At 54.2% G+C, this 22,626-nt stretch overlaps 1 protein-coding gene across 1 annotated transcript; it reads left to right on the top strand.

The window, feature by feature from the left end:
- The first annotated feature begins 1,776 nt into the window (after nt 1–1,776).
- SMTNL2 (smoothelin like 2) lies at nt 1,777–22,234 on the top strand. The gene is made up of 8 exons (XM_003799041.3): nt 1,777–2,226; nt 9,795–9,882; nt 10,374–10,616; nt 11,180–11,255; nt 11,840–12,019; nt 13,083–13,200; nt 13,429–13,580; nt 21,287–22,234. The coding sequence occupies exons 1-8, from the start codon at nt 1,837–1,839 to the stop codon at nt 21,411–21,413; spliced, it is 1,374 nt and encodes a 457-aa protein (XP_003799089.1). The 5' UTR covers nt 1,777–1,836; the 3' UTR covers nt 21,414–22,234.
- The last annotated feature ends 392 nt before the right edge of the window (nt 22,235–22,626 follow it).

Below are 22,626 nucleotides of genomic sequence, written 5' to 3'. Positions count from 1 at the left end.
AGAAGGTGCCCCTCACAGTCCCCAAGCAGCTCTTTCTAAATATTCCGAAGATGGCTCAGAAGGGACCAGATAACTAATCTGGAGACTGTGGTTGGATCCTGGGCAGCCTGTGCCTACTTGCCTCCTCCCCCCTACCAGGGCTCCCACTTGGGCTTAGCTAGCCTTCCTTCTGCGCCAGCCCCTTTCCCCCCCGCCCTGCACTCCCTTGCCTATGGTCTAAGTACACAACTGTGTGGGGCCAGGGACCAACCAGTCCAGTACCCCTAAGCCTTCCCCACATCATCCTTTCTTGCATCTTAAAAGGAAAAGGTTTTCTCTGGCTCAGACCAGGGTTTTTGAAATCCAGGCTCCTGTGCTGGGACTTGTAGGGGCTGTGAGTGCTGTCTGGTGTGAGAGCTGCTGCAGCGGCATTTCTCAAGGTCTCTATCAAAGTTCCGCCTGCAGAAAGAATTTGGGGAGTGGTTTGGCTCAGCCTGTCCAGATGGCTACTTGGAACATTTGGGTACCCACACAACATGTACGCCTTCTGGCATTTGACTTTCTCATGAAATAATTGCTGGAAGGCTCCTTGGATTAGGTAACCCAGTGTCCCCTTGGGGCAGAGGCGAGAGAAGCAGCAGTCAGCATCTGTTAGGCTGATCCAAGTCCTTTGGGGCAGTGAAGTCCAGTCCAGGAGTGTTGTGGGCGCCAAACATCTTTGGGAACTGAGCACAATAGGAACAAGCCTTTCGGATTTCTGATTGGGGTGGGTCATCTGGCTGTGCCTTCCCAGACTCTGGGCCTCCTTCAGGCCTCTGCCCCCTGCAGGTGCCCAGTCCCCAGCCTGTGGGCCAGTTCTGGGAAAGAGAAACTAATCAGGAAAGCCTTTTGCACAAAGACGGATGAGATTCGTTCCCGTTTTTACTTTAAATCAGTTTTACTCTACATGTAGATGCTTAGCTATCTTTGGCCATCATCGTCTCATCATAAACCAACAACTGTTTCCATCTTCCCCTTTCTTGTGATGGCTAGAGACTGGGACGCTCATGGGGGTGAGTGGCCATTGTCCCAAAGCCGCCAGGATTTGGAGATTTAACCCTAACCACACCCCCTTTTTCCTCTTTGCTCTCTCAGCCTCTTCAAGATCCCCTTGGTAACCCCGGAGCCCCTAACGACCCCTGGTGGGAAGGGCACAAAGAACTTGCTCCGTAGAAGAGGGCTGGGAGGGGACCTCGCCACCTGTCTCTTCCCTGAAGTCTTGTAACAGGTGCAAGAAATTCCAGGCGAAGGTCCCACAGGTAAGTACGTGCATGTTGAGCGCCCTGCCCACTGCGTAGGGAGGGCGTATGGGTCCGGCCGGCTGTTCTGGGGGCTCCACCCCCAGCAGAACCCGTGTCCTGAGGGTTGAAAGCCCCTAAGGAATGCCTTTGGTTGTGGTCTCCAAAGTAAAGGCTACTTGGGGCCAAATCCTACTTCCGGTGGGCCTACAGTCGATCCCCTAGGCTGCACGCTGCTCCTTCGCTGTTATGGGAGATCCGACTCGGCACTTCCCACGCGGCTCCGCACCCCAGGGAGAGGAGACACACCGCAAGCTCTTTCTTCCCGCCCATATCCCGCGCGGTTTCGCAGGTCTCCAGCGGTTGGGGTGTCCCGGGGCCGGCCCCGCCCCCGAGGCCCCGCCTCCACCCGCGGACACCCAGTCTCCAGGCTCGCGAGGCCCGCCCCGCCCTGCTCCCGCCCCTCTGGCCGCCCCTCGGGCGAAGCCAACCTCCGACGGTCAGTCGCAGTACAGAGCTGCAGAGCTCGGATCTTCTCCCTTTTCCAGCCGGTCTTCAGACCTGTGCGCCAGCCTCGGCTATGGAGCCTGCCCCGGACGCTGAAGAGGCGCGCTCTGTGCGGGAGGCGCTGGGCCGCTACGAGGCGGCGCTGGAGGGCGCAGTGCGCGCGCTGCATGAGGACATGCAGGGGCTGCAGCGCGGCGTGGAGCGGCGCGTGGCGGAGGCGCTGCGTCTGGCCGGCCCGCTGGCGCGCACTGTGGCCGAGCTGCAGCGCGACAATCAGCGGCTGCAGGCGCAGCTTGAGCGCTTGACGCGCCAGGTGGAGGCGCTAGGTTTAGCGAGCGGGCTCTCCCCGGCGCCCGGCACGCCCAGCCCCCCGCCTGCGTCCGGGGTTCCGGACCGGGCTCCTCGCCTCGGTACCGCACGCTTCGCCAGCCACGCCACTTTCTCGCTGTCCGGCCGCGGCCAGGTGAGCCTGGGGGAGCACGGCGCACAGGCGTGGGGGTATGTACGCGTGCGCCGAGGAGTGCAGCTTCCCCCCCTCCCTGTGCTGCCCTTTTGCCCCGACTGCGTGCGTCCGCGCGCGTCTACTGGGTTGGGGGCTGTACCTTCACTAGCCGCTCGGACCAGGTGACCTAGGGTCCCGCCACCACTTCGAAGTTGAAGAGGGTTAGAGAAGCAGAAGCATTCCGTAGCCTGCTGGCTGCACCTGTCTCCGCCCCCTCCCTTTTTTTTTGGAGCTGGGCCATGTTTTCCCAGAGTTCTGCCTCCCTCACCCCTCTGTCCCTTGAAACTAAAGGCTTGGGTACCGAGAGGTACCTGGGGTCACGCTGAGCGTGTTGGAATGGTGAGCACCCCCTACTTGCACCCTTCGGCCTCCATTGACAGGCTCCTGTGTTGCTGCTTCACTGAGGCCTGACGGCTCCAGTTATTGATTAACCCTGACTGAGAACCCAGGCCCCTGTGTTGGGGGTGGAAGGGGCACATCTAGTTGGGGCATAACCTGGCAGTCGCGTTTGGGAACGCTGCTTTGCAGGGGGCAGATACCGTGAAGGGAGAGGGGGAAACTGGCCCTGAGCAGTGTCTAGATTCCTGGGGTCAGTGACTGGTCAGAGGCCTCTACCTGGAGGTGGGGTGGAGGCCTGCATGGAATAGTTACCTTGAGCATGGGCCTCCTGGAGTGGCAGGTGTGGGTTAGAATGTTTCCATGGTGTGTGCAGTGGCCCTTAGGTGGGATTTTCCATTCCTACAATGCATGTGCTCTAGGGTTGGGTTTCCAGGGTCTGGGTCTGTTGGGTTTTCAGGGTCTGTAGTCTGCACCTGCTGCCCCTCCTTGGTGCAATCCATTGGGCTCTTACATCTCCTGCTGCAGGCTGGGCTGCTCCTCAAGAGACCAGGAGGAAGGGATCCGATTAGGCTTTGTCCTGGAGGTCTCAGCCAGGGTGGGAGATGGCCGCAGACCAAGCAATACCAGCAGTGCAGACAGTTGGAGATGTTCTAACCCAAGCGCAGTAGTCTCTTCTCATGAATATCCCAGGGAGGTTTTCTACTGGAGGACCATGGCTTGCAGCTACTGGAGCAAATGGGGATGAGTGGAAGCTAAAAATATTCACTGGCCAGATGAATGGACCCTTGAGGTATCAGAGTAGAGGTGTGAGTTGTGAAAGCACCCAGAATGCTGGGCATTTGAGCTGTGTCCAGCAGGGGAGAGATTCTTTTTTTTTTTTTTAGAATTTTATTTTATTTTTTTGCAGTTTTTGGCCAGGGCTGGGTTTGAACCCGCCACCTTTGGTATATGGGACTGGCGCCCTATTCCTTGAGCCACAGGCGCCACCCCAGGGGAGAGATTCTTAAACTTTTTCTGGTGGCAGAACCCGTGGGTGTCCCAGTGCAAGAAAAATCTCAGCATCGTAGATGCGTACATGTGCATATAAGAGGATTCTCTCTAGTCATGATGTTTTACAATGGGAATTGGCCATTATTCACCAGTGCTAAGGTAATCCTCTTGGTTATGAGGTTGGTGTGTGAGGGGAGGGATGGGATCTTCCTTGTATCTGCCAATCTCTCTTAGGGATGGGTGGGAGACTGGAGGGTGGCTGGAGGTGGGTAACTTTATTGTTGTGGTCCTATTGAAAAGGCCTGAGCTGGCTGGTGCATAGATGGGGCTGCTTTGGGCAGGGGCTTTGAAGGGGTAACCAGCAGGCAGGGTAGTCTTTGGTTGTGAGAAGGGAGGCAGAGAGAGAACCCTGCCTTCGGGGACTACTGTGTCATAGATCTGGTTGGAGAAACCAGGCTCTGTTTGAGTGAGGCTGAACATGAAGGGTCTGTGGCACATCAGAGGAAGCTGTTTCAGAAGAGATAGATTCTTGGATCCAGTGCTCCAGAGAGTGGCTGACATTCAGGAGTTATCTGGGCAGAGGCAGAAGAGACCAGAGAAAAACAAAAACTAGGCTCAGTGCCTGTGGCTCAAGTGGCTAAAGTGCTAGCCACATATACCTAAGGTGGCGGGTTCGAATCCAGCCTGGGCCCGCCAAACAACAATGATGGCTGCAACCAAAAAAAAAAAAAATAGCCAGGCGTTGTGGTGGGCGCCTGTGGTCCCAGCTACTTGGGAGGCAGAGGCAGGAGACTCGCTTGAGCCCAGGAGTTGGAGGTTGCCATGAGCTGTGATGCCATGGCACTCTACCCAGGGGAATAGCTTGAGGCTCTGTCTCAAAAAAAAAAAAAAACAAAAAAAAACAAAAAAAACTAGGCCAGGAACTGTCAGGGAGCAAGGAGGGCCCAGAAAGTTCACTCTTAGAAATCCAGAGAGGAGAGCTCTTCCCCAGGAAGAGGTCAGGTCAGCAGGGATGCTTTGGCCTGCCAGGGACTGAGGACAGAGATCCCATTGGTGAACAGGCTGTGGGCTTCAGAGAGGCTCAAGAGGGGCAGTGATCAACAAGTGTAGCTGAGCACTGTGGGTGGAAGGTGGCCACTGTCCCCCTCTAGGTCACTGGCATTGCACCCCTTGAGCCCTGGCTCCCTGGGCCTGAGGCAGCTCCCCCAACTGACCCCAAAGCCCCAGTCCCCACTTTTCATATTGTCCGGCTTCCCCCATAAGCATTGACACAGGCTCCAGGCCACTTTCTGGTAGTAGAGGGCTGTGTGGAGGCACCCCTACATTCTGACTCATGAGCTGTGACAAGCAGTGCATGATTGGGTGCTTGGTCACAAATAAGCAAACGGGGTCCTGGGGCAAGACTGGACAGAGAGTCAGAGCTAGCCACTGGGCTGGGGTCGTCTGGCTTCCCATAGTCTGTGTCTATGTAGGAGGGTCTGGGTGTGAGGGTCTCATCCCACCTGCAGAGCTGGTGGTGGCTGGGCACCTGCTTGGAGTGTGGTGAGGCCTTGCAGAGGCTGGTGTCATGCCACCTGTCATTGCTAAAAAGCAATGAAGTTTCGAGACCCATTTGCTTTCAACTGGGACTGATGGGGTTAGAGGCGAATTGTCCTCAGCATACAAATGTGCCTTGAACTCCATGCAGAAAGTGTTGATCAAGTAAATGGCTCCTGAGTGTTCAGAGTACACAAATCTTAACTTTGCTACAGCAGGAACAGTGGAGAAATGTTCAGGGAAGCGCTGGTGGGGGAAGCAGGGCAGTACAGTGGGAGTAGACTCCTTGAAGGAGGCCCAAGACAGTGCAGGAGACAGGAGCTGCTTTGGGAGCTTTTGCTTTGAGCCTCTGGAGACATCTCCCAGCTGGATTGGCTGAGTGGGCTGGGGTCAGTCTGCCTAACTAACACAGGTGTCCTCATTGCCACTGCTGTTGTCTGGCAGCTGAGAGGCGCCAGGTGTGTTCTGGGATGGATGGCAGCTTGAGGCCAGGCCCAGACCTCAGCAGAGTGGGCCAAAGTTGTTCCCTGGAAATGTCATCATCAACTAAGCTGGAGCCACTGGGTCCCTATGGCCTAAGCGCTGGAGTCCCTCTGGAGTGGCTGCCAGGAGCCTGGTGTCAGAGGCCTGACCGTGAAAGAAACCAGACTTGCCTTATCTGCCTTCCTTTCCCAGACACACAGTGTGATAAGAGAGTTAAATGCTTTAGGGAGAGGTTTGGATCCAGTGCTTTAAAACTGTGGCATGAGTGGAGGAGGCCGGGGCAGCAGGGTTAGCTGTCTCAGGATGGGGTTCTGGCCCTGCGTGGGTTGTCTCCTTGTGTGAGCCGTGTGGGTCAGGCAGCACCAAGAAGGCCCGCAGTATTCAAGTCCCCCTGCCCCCCATGAACATTTTAGAACTTCCCCAGTAAGGGCAGCGCCTGTGGCTCAGTGAATATGGGTGCCGGCCCCATATACTGAGGGTAGCAGGTTCGAGCCCCGCCCCGGCCAACCTGCAACAACAACAACAAAAAATAGCTGGGCATTGTGGCTTGGCACCTGTAGTCCCAGCTACTTGGAAGGCTGAGGCAGAAGAATTGCCTAAGCCCAGGGGCTGGAGGTTGCTATGAGCTGTGACCCCATGGTACTCTACTGAGGGCAACAAAGTGAGAGCCCTCTGTCCCTAAAAACAAAACAAAAAAGTAAGAGAGTCTAGTCTGCCTAGAATCCCTACAGTGTGACTTATCCCATCACCCTCCCTGCCCCCCAGGTCTGGGCTTCCTCATGGGCTACCTCCCCCTTCTTAAAACAATACCAAAGTGGGGACAGCAGGACCTGTCCACAGTCTTTAGATTCTCCAGTGATTTCTGCCCTAGCACAGAGCCAGGCCAAGAACCCCTGCCTGGTACACTTGCCCATGGCTGAGGCGGGCTGCCCCCACTAAAGGCAGACAGCAACCCACAAAGTCAGTGTACTGGGGACCTCCATGGCAGGGGAACAGCTTGGTTTAGCCTGGTCCCGCCCAGCCTTTTGGTTTAGAAGCTCTGAGTTCTCTGCTGGTCCTGCTGCCGTGGTTACCCCAGGCTTACCGCCTTTCCTTAGCCTCAACCAGCTGGGACAGGTTCCATGGGGCCAGGGCTCACCCTGAGCCATGTCCTAGAACACAGGTTTAGGTTGGGTGTCCTCTCTGACCTCTGAAAGGCCAGGGCGCTTTGTGGACAGAGGCCTAGGTTGGATAGGAGACCTGAGTTCCAAACCTTGACTCTGCCACTACTTTTTTTTTGAGACAGAGTTTTACTCTGGTGCCTTGGGTAGAGTGCCATGGTATCATAGTTCACAGGAACCTCAACCTCCTGGGCTCAAGTGATCCTTTTGCCTCAATTTTTCTATTTTTAGTAGAGATGGGGTCTTGCTCTTGCTCAGGCTGATCTTGAACTCGTGAGCTCAGGCAATCCACTTGCCTTGGTCTCTCAGAATGCTAGGATTATAGGCATGAGCCGCTGCGCCCAGCCTCTGCCACTACCTTTTGCCATGGTGTGGGTTTAGGAGCACCCTACCTCACCCCTCCTGGGTGTAGTTTCCTATCTGTGTGATGATGGGCTGAAGGGTAGTCTCACAATAGCCCTTACTCTTTGACCTGAGGCACACAGGCAGAGCCCTTTCCTGGAAGAATGAGGAGCGGGGAACCTGAGGGTCTGAGCTCAGCCCTACTCCCAAAGGCAGACAGCCTCCCACTCTGCCTTGGCTGGAGACGCTGGAGACCCATCAATAGGAACCCAGTGGGTGCAGAACCTGTTTCCCTCTGTTTCTGATTGTGGTATCTGGTACCCTGGGGCATCACAGGGGATGGAAGGCATGCATCGTGCACAGAAAGGTGTCTGGGGTCCCCCCCAGAGACATACATTCCTGGAAAAATGGTTTCGACATCAGTCTGTTCCTCCAGGCCCCTGCTTGAACCTGTGGAACCTGTCAGACCAGAGCGGGGTGGGTTGGGGGACATGGAGACCTGGAGCCTTGCTCCCTGGTAACAGTGGGGACTGGGGTTCCAGTTGGACTGGCTGGATCTCTTTCCCCTGCTGACTCCAAAGGGCCTGCCCTCTCCTCCTCTCTTCCCCTAAACCAGAGGTTAAGTCCAAGGCCAGCCTCCCCCCAGGCTCTGGGTCTGGCCTCTCCTACTCCCCAGAGACCTCACCCTGCAGATGGCCCTGTCACCTTGGCAGAGCCTTTCTCTCAGGCTGTAAATGTGGTCCTGCCTCTTTCATCTGGAACCACCCCCCCCCATCCCTTTCCCCAACCTCTTATGGCTAAAATTACTGTGTTGTCTTAATTTCTCTCCGACTGCTCCATGGGCTGTCCCTTGCCCCTCGTCCTGTCCCTTGGGCTTGGATCACTAGTGACCTCTTTTTTGCTAAACCCCATGGACACCTATTCCATCTCCTCTTGACCTGCTTTTCCCTGGCCCCTCAGGCTGCTTCTGGAGGCACCTGCCTTGCTCCTGGCTTTCCGGATATTCTCCTGGCTTCTTCCTACCTCTCTGGCTGTTCCTTCTCACTCTCTTGCCCTGACTCCTCTCTGCTTCCTAAGATGTGCCACCTCATCCCAGGCCCCTGTGTGCCCCAGGCTAGCCCTTCCTGTCTGTGGCTTCCAGGGACCCTTTGGGAGCTGTGACTTCTATTTTTCCATCACTCTCATCCTTCCTTTCTCTTAAACTTCAAACTTAAATATCCAGCTACGTCCTCAACTCCCTGGTGTTCCAGGGGCCCCTTGTATTCATTCTGTTTCCCCGCCCCTCCCCCACCTGCCTCTGACCCATCACCAACCTCCTTCACCGCTACCCCTAATCACTCAGGCACCAAGCCTGGGCTTGGAAGAGGCTTGGCATCCTTTCTTCCACCACATCCACTCGCTCTCCCCGCTGGATCCCTTTCTTCCAAAAGCTTGCAGTCCTGCTTGCTCTTGGCCTGCTCCCTGCCCTGTTTTCCCTCCCCAGGTCTCTGCCTGGGACTAGTGAGGTGACCTGCCTTATGCTCTCCCCTTCCACGTGGCCGTCTCACTGCCTTCAGGAGGACATTCCTGATACACAGAGCTAATGATCTTTGGCTCCTTGTCTAAGGCTTCAAGTCCAAGTGCTTGGGACAGGTGGCTTGGGCTTCACATTGTTTCTTTGGCTGCCCATGTCCCAGTTGTGTGTGAGCAGAATACCTCTGCCTTGATGTCTCCGCTTTTGCAGACGCCACTCAACTGTGCATGGCCTCCCCTCTTTGCCCAACTGGCTCACTTCAGACTTGGCTCAGGTACTCCTTCCTCTGGGAAGCCTTCCCTGCCCTGCTGGGCTAGATGAAGTCTGTCTCAGACATCCCCATGATGGCTCAGCCCTGTCTGTTTGTGATCTTGGCTTCTTTGCTTGACTGATTCCCCCATGGCAGGGTGGGCACCTTCTGCACTGGTTGCAAGAGGAGCTGAGGGAACAAGGGTGTGGTGTTGTTTGTCTGAGAACCTTGTAGACCAGGGTGCTAGCCTGTGGGCATCTAGGGACTGACATGGCCACCTGTCATGGGCTCCTAGGAGAGCCCCCACCAGCCCCTCAGACGCTCTCAGCCCTCCACATTCCCCCACTGGGAGTAGGACAGGACCGAAGTTGAGGAGAGCTTTTCTTCTGCCACACATCCCAGCTGTTTTCCGCTAATGACCTTGGGCAGGACACATCCCTTCTCTGAGCCCTTAGCCCATCTGTCAAATGGGGCTGGCTGTACCTACCTGGGAGGATGGAAGCAGGTTAGTATAAGTGGTGTGGAACAAGGGCCTGACGTCTAGGAGATGCCAAATGGTACTCACATGGCCTGGGCAGTCTCTCCCAACCCCAGTCACCTGGTCCAGCCAAGGGGAAGGAATAGGGCAGCCGGACACTATTCAGAAGCCTCAGTCTTGACCTTTGTCCTCAACTATTTTGTCCTCCAGGATAGGCCCAGTGAAGGTGTTTGCCTCTCAGCATCCTTGGGGCTCTGTGGTTGGGGTGCACTCTCCCAGCTTGCTGTGTGACCCAACACTGTACCTCTTGGGGGCTAATTTCTCTCAAAATGATTAATGTATGCCCTGTGCAGGAGGGGCTTTGGGAAGTGACTTTAGGGTGGACAGCTGGCCCTTGTTGATGCTGACGGGGTCTTAGTGATGTTTATGTCTCTGCAGAGTGTGGATCATGATGAAGCCAGTGAGTTGGAGATGAGAAGGACCTCAAACTCATGTGTCATCGAGAATGGGCACCAGCCGGGGGCAGGTAGGGGCTGAGGGATGGAGGACGGGTGACTGGCAGGTTTGGGGTTAAGGCCTTGGCCATGCTTCTGTGCCAGGCCATCCCTTGGCTGGGGGAGACCTGAGCCTGAAGCCCAATATAGTAGAGAGGCTGCTGGCAAAGTAGCCTCATTCAGTGGGAAGCAGAACTTTTTAAGCACAGTGGGAAATGGGCCATCTCAGAAGTTAGTAAGGCTCTCTGTTCTGGAGGAAAATTAAGTAAGGGCTGAGGAATTTGTCTAAGCACTGACTAGAATAGAGAGTAGACTGGCGAGCCAACTGGTATTTATTGAGCTGACTACAGGAGACCTTGGGAAGAATCAACTCTGGTTGGAGCAGTAAGACATCTGTGTTGGGGAGGTCAGGGGCCCTCCCTGGAGGAGGTGGAAAGAAGGTTTAGGGAGGCTGCAGCCTCCTGGGAGGTCAGAGGCCCCTGTAACTGCCACACCCTGTAACCCTGCTGGTCGCATGTTCCAGGTCCAGGTGACGCACCCCTCGAAGTTGCCCACACCTTCCCATCACCGGAGACCCCCAAGCCTCGCCCTGTGAGCCTCTCCTTGCGGCTTCCTCACCAGCCGGTCACAGCTGTCACCCGAGTCTCTGAGAGGTTCTCTGGGGAAACCTCAGCTTCAGCTCTATCACCCACATCTGCTGCCATCCTGGGGGGCCTTACACCAAGCCCCAGTGAGGCCACCGCACCCTGGACTCCCAGTCCTAGTGGTATGAGCTGGAGAGTGTGGCTTAGGGGCAGACCTCAGCATGGGGTGGGAGAGGGAATGCAGGGGTTGGGGGAGGTGGCACAACTCTTCTCCAGAGGTCCCGTGAAATAGTGTCATCCCTGTTGGGGGCAGCCGTGGTTTTTATTATAGGTCGAGGCTGTGGTTGAAAGGTAACCTCTTGGCCTGCAAGGCTGGCACAGTCCCCTCCCTAGGGCCCCTGCGGCTGACTTGGGCCTGTGGTCAGGCCTCAGTGGTGTGTCCTGGGGGCAGCTGTGTGACCTTCCATTGGGAGGGTCTGGGGCAGTGCTTGCTGGAGACACAGCACGGGAGGCCTGGGCTGTGCTCTGGAGAGCAGGTGGGGACAGTTTAAAAGACCTCTTCCATGTCCTTGCTCTGCTCCCACCCTCTTTTCTCCCCACTTCTTGCTCAGGGGCTCAGCCCAGGGGCTCTCTGAGCTGAGCGAAGAGCTGGGTGAAGGGCCCGGGCCAGAGGGAGGGAGGGAGGCTGCGGCTGCCCATCCCTGCAGCCAGTTTTTGTTATTTCTTCCCCTGCTTCATCCTGCAGAGAAGAACCCCCCTTTCACACGGTCTTTGTCAAGCTCTGGCTTCGGGGCAGTGGCAGCAAGCAAACGCAGGGACAGGTGAGTCAGGACCATGCTCCCCAGGGGCGCAGCCTTGGACCCAGGCTGCCAGGTCACCTGTAGGTAGGGTGTTCCCTGTGCTGACCTCCCCTCCTCTGGTCGCTGCCTTCATGAGTGCTGGGCATCCAGAGCGCTAGGACAGCAGGGCTCTGGACAGGCCCTGGGCAGCAGAAATGAGGCTTTGGGACTTGATAGGAACTTTGTTTGGAGAAATATGGCTCCAGCCTGGTTTCTCTGTGGACTCTTCAAAGCATGTGAGTTGAAAGATTGGAGGTAGCATCTTAGCCCCCACGGGAGGATCTCTTCCTTCCCTGCCAAGGGGTGGTTATGTCCAGAGAGGGGGCTCACTGTCCCTTAGGTTGGGCCTGCTGGCCAGGCCTGCTTCCACGGCAGCTCAGTTTAGAAAACCCGCCAAGCCATTTTGGGCCTGGAGCAAGTGGGGCTTCCCCTTTGACTGTTACCATAGTGCCCATGGTGGGTATAGATGGCTTGCCTTGCTCAGGCTCAGTGTGGAGAGAGACCCTGGAGCCTGGCAAGCCAGCAATGGGTGTTCCATGTGCCTGACTGGGTGGTTCTCTCCTCAGCTCACCACTGGTGACGCCACCCCAGTCACCCTCGTCCCCTCAGCCGCCAGCCATGACTCCGGCCCATCGCCCTGGAGAGCGTCGCAGGGAGCTGGTGAGGTCGCAGACGCTGCCCCGCACCTCGGGGGCGCAGGCCCGGAAGGCCCTGTTTGAGAAGTGGGAGCAGGAGACAGCGGGCAAGTACGGACGTGCAACTGCAGTCCAGGCTGGGTTCCCAGAGCAGGCCTGGACCCGGACGGGTCAAGTGGGCACAGAGGAGTGAGGCTGGGTCTTATCCTGTTTCCCCAAGGCATAGTTCCCAAGATGAGGCATCTTGGTCAGGGCACAAAGTCAGGGCTGGGCCACAGGGCAGGCTTGGGGGGCAGAGGGCCCCAGCTGTGGGGAGAAGTGGGCTGTGAGCCTGGCAGAGACTGTGAGAGCCCCTCTCTTCTCTTGCACCCGCAGTTTCCCCAGGCTGCCCTTATACCACCTTCCCCATTGGTTGTGTCACTTTTAATTTTTGTGTATGACTGGGGATTCCCAGCTGCAGCTGGAGGCCCAGCTGAAGGGCTAGACTGGATGAAGGAAGAGGTGACACAGTGGAACCTGTGTACCCACCAGCCCACTACTGTGCCCTGTGAGGGACGGAATCCTTGGCCTGTGTTGGCGTATTTATCCAACTCTCTTCTCAGCTCGTGCTAGTGATGCTTGCTTATGTAGGGTGTGGCCCAAGCCTGCCCTCCATCCCCACCCCCAATCACAGCTAGTCCCTGTTTCATGCTAGCGAAGGAGGCAGACCCAGGAAGCATTCCCACTGACCCCAGACAACCTGGTATTAGGGAGTGTCCTTGGAGCCTGGGGGAGGAAACAGTCTCTCCTGGAGAGGAAGGAGCCATTGGGAAGGGAAGCCCTCTGTTAAGAGGGGGTTTAGGACTGAGGGGTGGGAGGAAAGGAAGGGGAAATGTGCCCCAAGTAGAGGGCAGGGCACAGGGCCATGCAGGGTCAGGTCCTCTGTCTCAGGATTGACAGAGGAAATAATCTAGTATGGAAATAAGCAAGGGACCTAGAGGGCCCCACTGATGCCATCAAAGGTGGCTGTGTGTTTGCACTATGGGGCACAGGGCTGCAGGCTGACAGGGGTCTCTCTGGGGTGAGCACAGCAGGTGGGGCATCCTCTCTGCTGGTACTGTAGGGACACCTCCCTGCACCCAGACCCTGGTGGCAGGTGGGGTGCTCCCCACAGCAGGCCTCGCTCTCTCCATAGGGGCCGAGGGGAGGCCCGGGCCAAGCTGAAGCGCTCCCAGAGCTTTGGCGTGGCCAGCGCCAGCAGCATCAAGCAGATCTTGCTCGAGTGGTGCCGCAGGAAGACTCAGGGCTATCAGGTAAGGCCCGGGGGCCCACCCCTCTGGCTAATGGGACCCCCGGCCAACCGGGGGGGGGTCCCAATGTCCGGTCAACCGAACATTCTCCCCTCAGCAGGGCGAGAATGCACCCAGCCTGGGGGGAAGGGGTAGGAGCTGGAGAAATTCTGGCTGCCCATGGCGTGTGCTTAGAAATTCCGTAAGTCCGTATCTAGGCCCGCACACTGACCCCACTCGCTGTGCTTGTAGCACGTGGACCTGCAGAACTTCTCCTCCAGCTGGAGTGACGGCATGGCCTTCTGCGCCCTGGTGCACTCCTTCTTCCCTGATGCCTTTGACTATAACAGCCTGAGCCCCACGCAGCGGCAGAAAAACTTCGAGCTGGCCTTCACCATGGCTGAGTGAGTATGGCAGATCCTTCTGGCTGTCAGCTCCAGCCCAGTCCTGAGCCCAACTTCTGCCCTGGTTGGGGAATGAGGAAAAGCAGGATAGCAGCTGTCTGCAAAGCTGAAGGACCTGAGACCTTTTAGTCTGTCTGCCTCTTGTACAGACAGGGAGACTGAGGCCCAGAGAGGAACTTGTGCAGGGTCACACAGCGCTTGGTGGTGGAGCAGGGCTCTGTTGCTGAGGTGTTTGCCCACTTTGCTGAGTGCCCAGCTCTGGGGTACAGTCTAGGAGACTGTCCACAGACCAGGTGTGAGGGGCAGTGGGACAGGGTCCCCGAAAGTACTGTGTCTGCCCTCCTGGGGATGGTGCAGAGAGATACTTGCTTGGATGAGCCGCAGCTGCCCATCAGCAAGAAATTGGACAATATTTAAATAAATAGATTTTTTGCTTCCATAAGATTTTATGTCCCTAATTATTGTTTTAGCATTTATTATGTAACTGCCTACCTTCTTAAGTCTTACTCCTGGGAAGATTTAGGGGTGGGGAAGTGGCTCTGGGATTGGAAGACATTTGGTCATAAGTTTGCCAGTATTCAAACAGGCAATTTTTTAAAGTAACACACATGTAGCTCTTATAGGCATTTTTGGGGGGTGGTTTTTGTTTTTTTTTTGAGACAGAGTCCTATTTTGTCACTCTCGGTAGAGTGCTGTAGTATCATAGCTCACAGCAACCTCAAACTCTCCATCTTAAGTGATCCTCTTGGATCAGCCTCCCAAGTAGCTGGGACTACAGGCGCCCGCCACAATGCCTGGCTATCTTTAGAGGCGAGGTCTCACTGACTGGGAGGCATTTGGGAAGCCAACTTGGGAAATGGCCAAGGGCAACCCCCAGAGCATCAGGAGACCTGGCAAAGTGGGGTCTGTGTAGCAGGGGCCTGGCTGGGGACAGGTGCACGTTCAAACTGGGTGAGGAGAGTTTAATACTGGGACTCTTTACAAAGCAGTGGGCAGGAATGAGGTAAAGGAGCCAGGCCCAGTGTAGTAGCCTTGGGATAACAGCAGCACAGAGCTGTCAGAGCTGAAGTTATGGGAACTGGAGTGAACAGCTGTGTGCAGGGGACTGTCTGGTAGAGCCAGCCAGCTTGCAGTGACCTGGTGAGGCCGGAGCCACGGGCCAAGTACCTTGACTCACTCTCTTCCTTCCTTAACCAGGGCCTATTGTTGGCTGAATCCTATCAGAAGACAGGGCCAGGAGCCATCACAGCCCCTGGAGCAGGGAGTAGGGCATGGAAAGGTGGTGTTGGGGGCTGCCCAATGCTAAGCTCTCTGAAGGTTAGAGAGAAGGGAGGCGGTTGCCAGAAGAGAGTTTCCTAGAGGGTATATTTATCATCCTCTTTCTGCCTTTGTGACTGTGTTGTCAGCTCAGCCTTTGTTTTTGTCTGGGTCCTCAGGGCCCACGTCCAGGGGGTGGCCCTCATGTGCTCCTCATGTGCTTTCTGGGTTGACAGAGACCTCACTCCTGGGCCTGACCACCCAGCCTAGCCTCTGCCCCATCCCCTACACCAGGCCCTGAGCCCAGCCAGGGAAGGAGTGGGAGCTGGTGGGGCTTATAACCCACACTTGGTATTGTAAGTCTCACTGGTCTCGCCTTGAGCTGAGGTAGCCGCCCTGCTTTGCAGCAGAACCGAGATTCTGGCCTGAGTTTTTGGAATATCAGTATCAGCCCTGTTGTGTTTTCTGGGGTGACGTGCTCGGACTCTCAGCCCCCGAGGGTCATAAGAACGCCTTGTATACTTTAAAAGCTTTCTCTTTCTTGGCTGCTTGGGATTAGTTGTCATCCTAATTGCAGAAACAGCTTTGGACGAGTGTGTTGTGCAACTGGATCCAGACGACGGTGAAGTGGAGCCAAGTGTGAGGGCACGTGGTAGGGAGGGGCGGCTCCCGGGGAGGAGGCCCAGCTGTGTGAAGCCCAGACATGGCAATTGTCAAAGCTCAGACTTGGGAGTACATAGGACTCTGCCATGGGCACCCAAATACCCAGCCTAGAGGTGTGGCCTGACCCAGCTTGCAGAGTTCATTGTCTAATTCTAGCAGTGCCAGCGCATGCCCTGGACCCTTTGGTCACACTTAGCCCTGGACCAGTCTAGGTTGTGGTCGGGAGAGGGATGCCCTGAGACATGGGGTAGTGCCTCATAGGGAACACAGCTTCCCTTGGCAGTGGAGCCAGCGCCATTCCAGGCCATGTGTTTTCCCGGCACAAGGTTTGAGTTCGTGGGGACTCTAGACTCCAAAACAGATGTTCCTTCTCTTCCTTCCCTGGAGTGGGGGGTGGTGATAGAGGCTGGTCAGGGCCTTGCCTCCCTCTTTCCTAGAGCAAACAGCAGGGTAGAAACCTTGGCCCTGCATCTCCTTGGCCTGAGCCTGTTCCTGGCTGGGGAGAGGAGGATGCTGAGATGAGTTTTTGTTTTTCTGCTGACCTGAGGGGGCAGGAAGGGGCGTCCACAGCAGGCCTATGTGTGGAGCTTGCTCAGAGACCAGGGAGGCACCTCCCCTCATGAGTCATCCATGAGATTATCTCCCAGGTACCTGGGGGAGAGGGCTGACTGCCTGGGGCCCCTTGGGAGGAGGGGATGGCCAGAGGAAGGCAGCTTGGATCATCTTTTTCTTGGACAATAGGCTGGTTAGAAAAGCTGGCAAGACAGTGCAGGGACACCTGCTTGGGGACACAGGTTATTGTTGCCTTAAGGTTTGCCAGTGAAAGCTAAGCAGACATGTGGGGCTGTTGGAAGCCACCTAGAGCTACACAGGCAGCAGGACAGAACTGAGAAAGGCCCTTTGCAGGGGCAGGTAATGTGGGACGAGTGATGCCTGGGGTCTGATGAAGGCTGACCTGCGGTCTCCCAACCATAGGTCCACTTGGAATCAGGAAGGAAACGTTTCCAGACCCTTCCATGAGCAATTGCCTTAAGGGCTCAGAGACACATCAGGGACCTTTGGAGTAAAAGTGGCATGTGCTGCCCTTCCCCCCAATAATTTATGGTCTCAGAGATTCCCTGTGGCCTAATCTGTGTGAGTGATTCGGTGTTGACAGCGTAGTGAGCTTCCCTAGCTTGACAGGTGTTCTGGGCCTGGAACAGGGAGGACCAGCCCCTTTTATGGAAGGGGCTGAGTCGGGCGGGTGCCTGACCCTCCTGCACCCTTCCTTCGCTCACTGCAGAGCAGAGTGCAGGACGTGCGGCCTCAGGCTCCCTGCTTGCCCTGTGGGGAATGTGTCCTGCTCTCAGGTTACGCTGGGAGCAGAAGGGGCTTCCAGGCTATTTGTAGTGCCCATGTGTCTCTGTCTAAAACCAGACAGGAGGTAGTAGTAGGAGCCCTGTCATCCTGGTCTGCATTTAGAGCAGGCTTCAAAAAATAAAAATAACCCCCTGCCATTCTCTCTTCCACCTCTTTTATAGGCCAGCCCTGTGGCAGCTAAAGTCATAAGAGGTAGATAGGAGCAGGAGAAAACCTGGCAGGAAAGGTTTTATGCAAATCCTCTTTAAAAATGGTGGTCAGCCCATGTCAACCCTGGTTCTTGCTGTGCAGTGATTTAGACTTTCTCCTTCAGACTTTTTCATGTTGTTTGAATTATTGAAACAAACTTGCGTCGTTTTTACTAAAGCAGTTTGTGTAATAAGTTTAAAAGGCATGTGGGACCTCTAATATTTTAAGACTTCAATCTTATCCTTTCTCCAGCATTTTGTTTAATCCGTGTCGGCAGCTTGTAGGAATCCTGCTGTGATAGGCTGAGTATTCCGTATCTGAAATGCCTGGGACCCAGAAGTGTTTTGGATTTCAGAATTCTTTTGGATTTGGGGGTATTTGCATTATCCTCACACATCCAAAGTCTGAAATGCTTCACAATCTGAAACTTTGAGCGCTGACGTGATGCTCAAAGGAAATACTTGTTGGAACCTTTCAGGTTTCAGATCTGAGATGCTGAACCTATACTGCTGTAGCTGGCATCGGAGTGGCTCCAAGGGAGAGTGCTGGCTTTGTGGGGACAATCTGGGGTGCAAAAGGCAAGTGTTCTTTTTTTTTTTTGGTTGCAATTTGGCTGGGGCTGGGTTTGAACCCACCACCCTCGGTATATGGGGCCAGCGACCACTCACTGAACCACAGGCACTGCCCAAGGCAAGTGCTCTTAAGGGCCTGGCGTGGGCTATGTTATGGCCTCAGAGCCAGGGATGCTCTCTGCCTGTGGAGAGAGAATTTGGAACTCTGCAGAGCAGGAAGTGGGTGAGGGCAGAGGTGGAAGCAGGAAGGAAAAGAGGGAGCTGGGGGATGGTGGCCGCCTCTTGCATATTGCAATTCCCGTTGTCGGGAATCCCCACACTCTAAGTGAGCTCAACTTAAAGATAAAAGTGGTGTGGGGTGAGGTCGGGTGGGGACCAGATAGGTTATGGCCCAGGCCCCTGGTGCCTGCTAGGGAGGCCAGTGCCTTGCTCACAGGCAAGGAGGGTGACACCAGGGCAAAGCCTCAGCTCACGTCCTCACTGCCACCCTGATTTCAAAGACTCTGCCTGGGCAGTGCAACCTTTAGAACAGGGAGAGGGCGGATGGGCTTGCTCTCCTCCACACAAGCTGTACAACCGCTGGAGAATGCAGGTTCTAAGCGCCTCCTGAGAGGTGGACTAGAGAGGAACTAGAACTTAGAACAGGAGCGGGTGTTGGGTACCCTTTAGGGGGATGGTGGAGGAACCAGAGATATGTGTATTTACAGACATGGCCGTGAAGGTTCTCTTCCAACATGTAAAGGGCTCTTTTGTAGGGGAATAAATTAGGCTGAGGATAAATAGCCTTATGAAACCAAGAGGCAGAAAGTACAAAGAGGCATAATAGCCTAAGAAACCAGGAAGAACTTTTTCATGGTCAGAGCCATCTGCAGAGGGGTTTGAACTGTCCTTGGAGGGAAATTAGATTCCCCTGTCCCTGCACTCGAGGCAGGGCCTTATAGAGATGCCTGGTGCTTGGGCAGGAAGACGTTTGGGTTCTCTCCCAAGGTGGAGGTGCTGGGGTTCTACTGATGTCCTCATTTAATGTTCAGGACCACTGAGGCTGCTGCTGTTAGTTTGGTTGACCTGGGCACATGTGGAGCCTGTTCACACACCTGGGAGCCTTCAATAGCAGGCCTGGGAGGGAGGGGAGGTGCTCGCCCTGCCCCACAGGTGAGGAGGCCCCTAGATGTTAAATGATAGCTCAGGAAGGTGTGTTCAGGTCCCTGGCAACTCCAAATAACTCAGATTTTTTATCCTTTACTGTCGACAAAGCACCTTTGATGCCTGCCCTCATTAGAGGGCTGACTTCCTTAACACAGAGCCCTGCCCCTGCCTGTCCTAAAGAGAGAGGGTGCCTGCTCCTTGGCCCAAATGCAGTTGTTACCCCATGAAGCCACTGGGTTCCCTTACAGCACACCCGCTCCAATCCTGAGGGGGAGGTGCAGATGGGATCCGGGACAGATGTCTCCATTTCGCCTTGACATTTGGTTTCTGATAGGAGGCCTGGCATCTGGCCAGCACGGCAGAGCAGGGCCCGGTGGTAATATTACAGTCTTTGTCTCTGGAGCACACAGCCCAGGGCACTGCCCCCATGCCATGTGCTGAGAGAAAGTGCTGAGTGAATTGCACTGACCTGACTCATAGGCTCTGGCGTGGGTCAAGAAGGGCCCTCCCTTGCTCACTGGGTCTTCCCTCTGGTGGGCTCTCTGGAGAGCAAGGTGTATAAAGATGGGGTGGCTTAGCGCCTGTGGCTCAAATGCCTAAGGCGCTAGCCACATACACCTTAGGTGGTGGGTTCGAATCCAGTCCGGGCCCGCCAAAACAACAATGATGGTTGCAACCAAAAAATAGCTGGGTGTTGTGGCGGGTACCTGTGGTCTCAGCTGCTTGGGAGGCTGAGGCAAGAGACTCGCTTGAGCCCAGGAGTTGGAGGTTGCTGTGAGCTGTGATGCCACAACACTCTACCCAGGGGGATAGCTTGAGGCTCTGTCTCAAAAAAAAAAAAGACATATGACGGAGTCACAACCTCCCAGCAAGCCCACTGGGAGGGAGAACAGAGTTGGTATTCCAATTTTCTGCTGAAGAAATGGGCACAGAGAGATGAAGCTTTGGGGGAGACTGAACCCTGCTCTTTAGATTTTATGTTCAGGTCTCTTCTCTCCGGGATCCACTCTGCTTCTTAAAGCAAAGGCATGATCAATAATAATCTGTATCATCTGTTGGGCTCTTGTGATGGGCCAGGTGCTGTTCCAACGCATGTGCATAAATTAGCTCGCGGTCTTCACTCCACTCTGTGTGGTGGATGTCGTTCCAGGTGGGGAAGCTGAGGCCAGAGAAGCGTGTTGCCCAGAGTCATATAGCTCCTCAGAAATGGAGCTGGGATTTGAACTCTGAAAGTCATGTACTTCTTTGGATGGAAAAAGAACTAGAAAAGACTGGGACCCGTGAAAGGACAAAAACACGCACTGACAGTTGGGCCAAGCACCATTGTTTTGTTTCTGCCCTTTTGATTCTGCCTGATCATGTCGGGCAGGTTACATCTGATGCCCAGTGGACCCAGGCATGCTGTGATCTGAGCATCAGAGCACATACCAGGTGCATCCCTCGGTATCCCAGAGGCCTTCTGCTGTTAGGTCAGGACTCAGTGCTGAGGTTTGCCGTCATCCTCCCTCCGAGCCCTAGCAAAAGGCCACAGCGGATTCATGAGTTTATGCCAGTGAGCTACAGTTAAAGCAGCATTTCCTCAGGTTGAGGGTGGCAAGATGATCTTAAGCAATTTTTTAAACTGTCAATTATGACCCATGAGTAGATTGCAAAATCAATTTAGTGCTTCATGACCAGCATTTAAAAAATAGGAGGAAAAGAGAAATAAACATGACATATCATAGAGAAAATATCAGTAGTAGTGAAGGTATTTCCACGGAACTTCATTTGCACATATGTGTATGCGTGTGCTGGATCATGATGAGAAATATCTTACTATGGGTTATAGTAAAAAAAGTTTTGCTAGGCATAGTGGCTCATGCCTGTAATCCTAGCACTTTGGGAGGCTGAGGCAGGTGGATTGGCTGGGTTCAAGAGTTTGAGACCAGCCTGAGCAAAAGCAAGATCCCATCTATACTTAAAAAAAAAAAAAAATGGCCAGGTGTTGTGGCAGGCGCCTGTAGTCCCAGCTACTTGGGAGGCTGACGCAAGAGAATTGCTTGAGCCCAAGAGTTTGAGGTTGCTGTGAGCTGTGATGATACCACCATACTTTAGCATGGGTGAAAGAGTGAGACTCTCTCAAAAAAAAGTTTCAAAACACTTTAAGGAAGCAAATGGGTGAATTTAATTTTTGTTCTATTAGTTTTACATTGACTTTTATAGTTCATGGTGGCTTTCCATATACTACTGATGTATATGGAAAAATATATTTACTTTTCTTTTTTACTTTAATAAAATGTCACCTAAAATTTAAATTAAGTCCATGTAAATCAAAATATGCATTTGTGTAATGGTTCACAAATGTGGTAGTTTGGGAAATACTGCCTTAGACTCACTAGCTCTGGAAACTTCTACTGTGATTATTTGAAGTCCCTCTTGGTGGGTACTTGGGAATGTCTGGTACTGAGCTGAGCTCTGTTCTTGGGACAGTGGTGATGGCCATGCTGGGGCCATTGTTCTGATGGGGTTTCTGTGTTCCAGGAATCTGGCCAACTGTGAGCGCCTCATCGAAGTGGAGGACATGATGGTGATGGGCCACAAGCCGGACCCCATGTGCATCTTCACCTACGTCCAGTCGCTGTACAACCACCTGCGTCACTTTGAGTAATGCCCTCAGGCCTGGAGAGCCAAAGAGCCAGCCCAGGAGGAGCCTGTGGGCCTCTGTGTTCCCCAGGCAGGATGACCCCTAGAAGAGCTGCCTTGCGGTGTGAGCGCTGTTTGTTCTGTGGTGTGTGACTGCGCTCCCCTCCGCGCCCAGCTGTGTTACTGATTAAAAGCACAGCTGAGCTGTGCTCTGACTGCGCTGATCACAGCCAAGTGCTGGAAGGAAAATTACCAGGAAGAGAGAGAGAGAGAGAAATTGGTGCTAAGTAAGGATCTTCCTAAAGAAATGCTTGTCTTTGTAGATTCTGGAATGCTAAATTACTATTTTCCCTCTGGTGAATTTGATACATCGGCTTTACAGGGTTACATTGATTACCAAATGTTTTTTATCAAAATACCTAGAGTTTTTTACTTCCTCACACTATTGTAGGTTTCTTTCCTCCCTCCCTCTGGGCGGCTGCCAGGAAACAGAGAGACTGCTTAATCAGCAGCTTGACAAAGAAGACCGAAGTCTTGGGAAGAAACAATTTAATCACTCCCAAGACCTGGGCAACAGATGACCTTTGCGTCACCTCTGCTCTCAGGGGAGGTGGGAAGGCTCTCGCCTTGGTCCCAAAGTGCTCCTGTCCTTCCCAGGAGGCCCCACTTGGTGTTTAGCTAAGAATAGGCTCTTGGGAAGTTAATACTTTTGGGGAAGGATAGGTCTTTTGTGCTGAGAGAGAGTTTTAGTCACATCTTTTTAGGGGATTTGCTGCAGATATTTATAAAAGGCAACTCCGTCTGTACCATTGACCCATTTGTACATAAAAAGATGTGTTGAACTTTGCTTGGGATTTGTTATTTCTGTTTGAGAAATGTGGGTTCCATAAATAAGAGTCTTCACACACATTCCAAATAACCTAATTTAAACCCCACCCTAACTGTACTGAAATTACTTGCCTGTGAAAAGTTGCAGATGACATTTGCTGCCACTGAATCTGCCTGCCAGTCACCCATCTCCTTGCTGTGGAAAGAGCTTGAACACAGAGTTTTCTCTCAAGGTGTAGCCTCTGGACGTTGACTGACATATCTATGATAAACAGTGGCCCAGATCTTGGGGACCTCCTGCACTTGGAGGAATCCCGTCAAGGAGCATTGTTTTATTTTCACAGCTGTTTGGTAGTAAGATTTTAATAGGAAAATCTTTTAGAGTCTATAAAGCGTCAGCCATTAGCTTA

This window comes from Otolemur garnettii, unplaced genomic scaffold (assembly GCF_000181295.1).
Source record: "Otolemur garnettii isolate 467f Iridium unplaced genomic scaffold, OtoGar3 scaffold00145, whole genome shotgun sequence".
Lineage (NCBI taxonomy): Eukaryota > Metazoa > Chordata > Mammalia > Primates > Galagidae > Otolemur > Otolemur garnettii.
This window is presented reverse-complemented; position numbering and strand designations above follow the sequence as displayed.

Bases quoted from the DNA above. Each gene is read 5' to 3' on its own strand.
- SMTNL2 (XM_003799041.3), top strand. From the start codon at position 1,837: ATGGAGCCTGCCCCGGACGCTGAAGAGGCGCGCTCTGTGCGGGAGGCG. The intron at 9,883-10,373 runs GTAGGGGCTGAG...CGCATGTTCCAG, and splicing joins TGGGCACCAGCCGGGGGCAG to GTCCAGGTGACGCACCCCTC. The intron at 10,617-11,179 runs GTATGAGCTGGA...TTCATCCTGCAG, and splicing joins CTGGACTCCCAGTCCTAGTG to AGAAGAACCCCCCTTTCACA.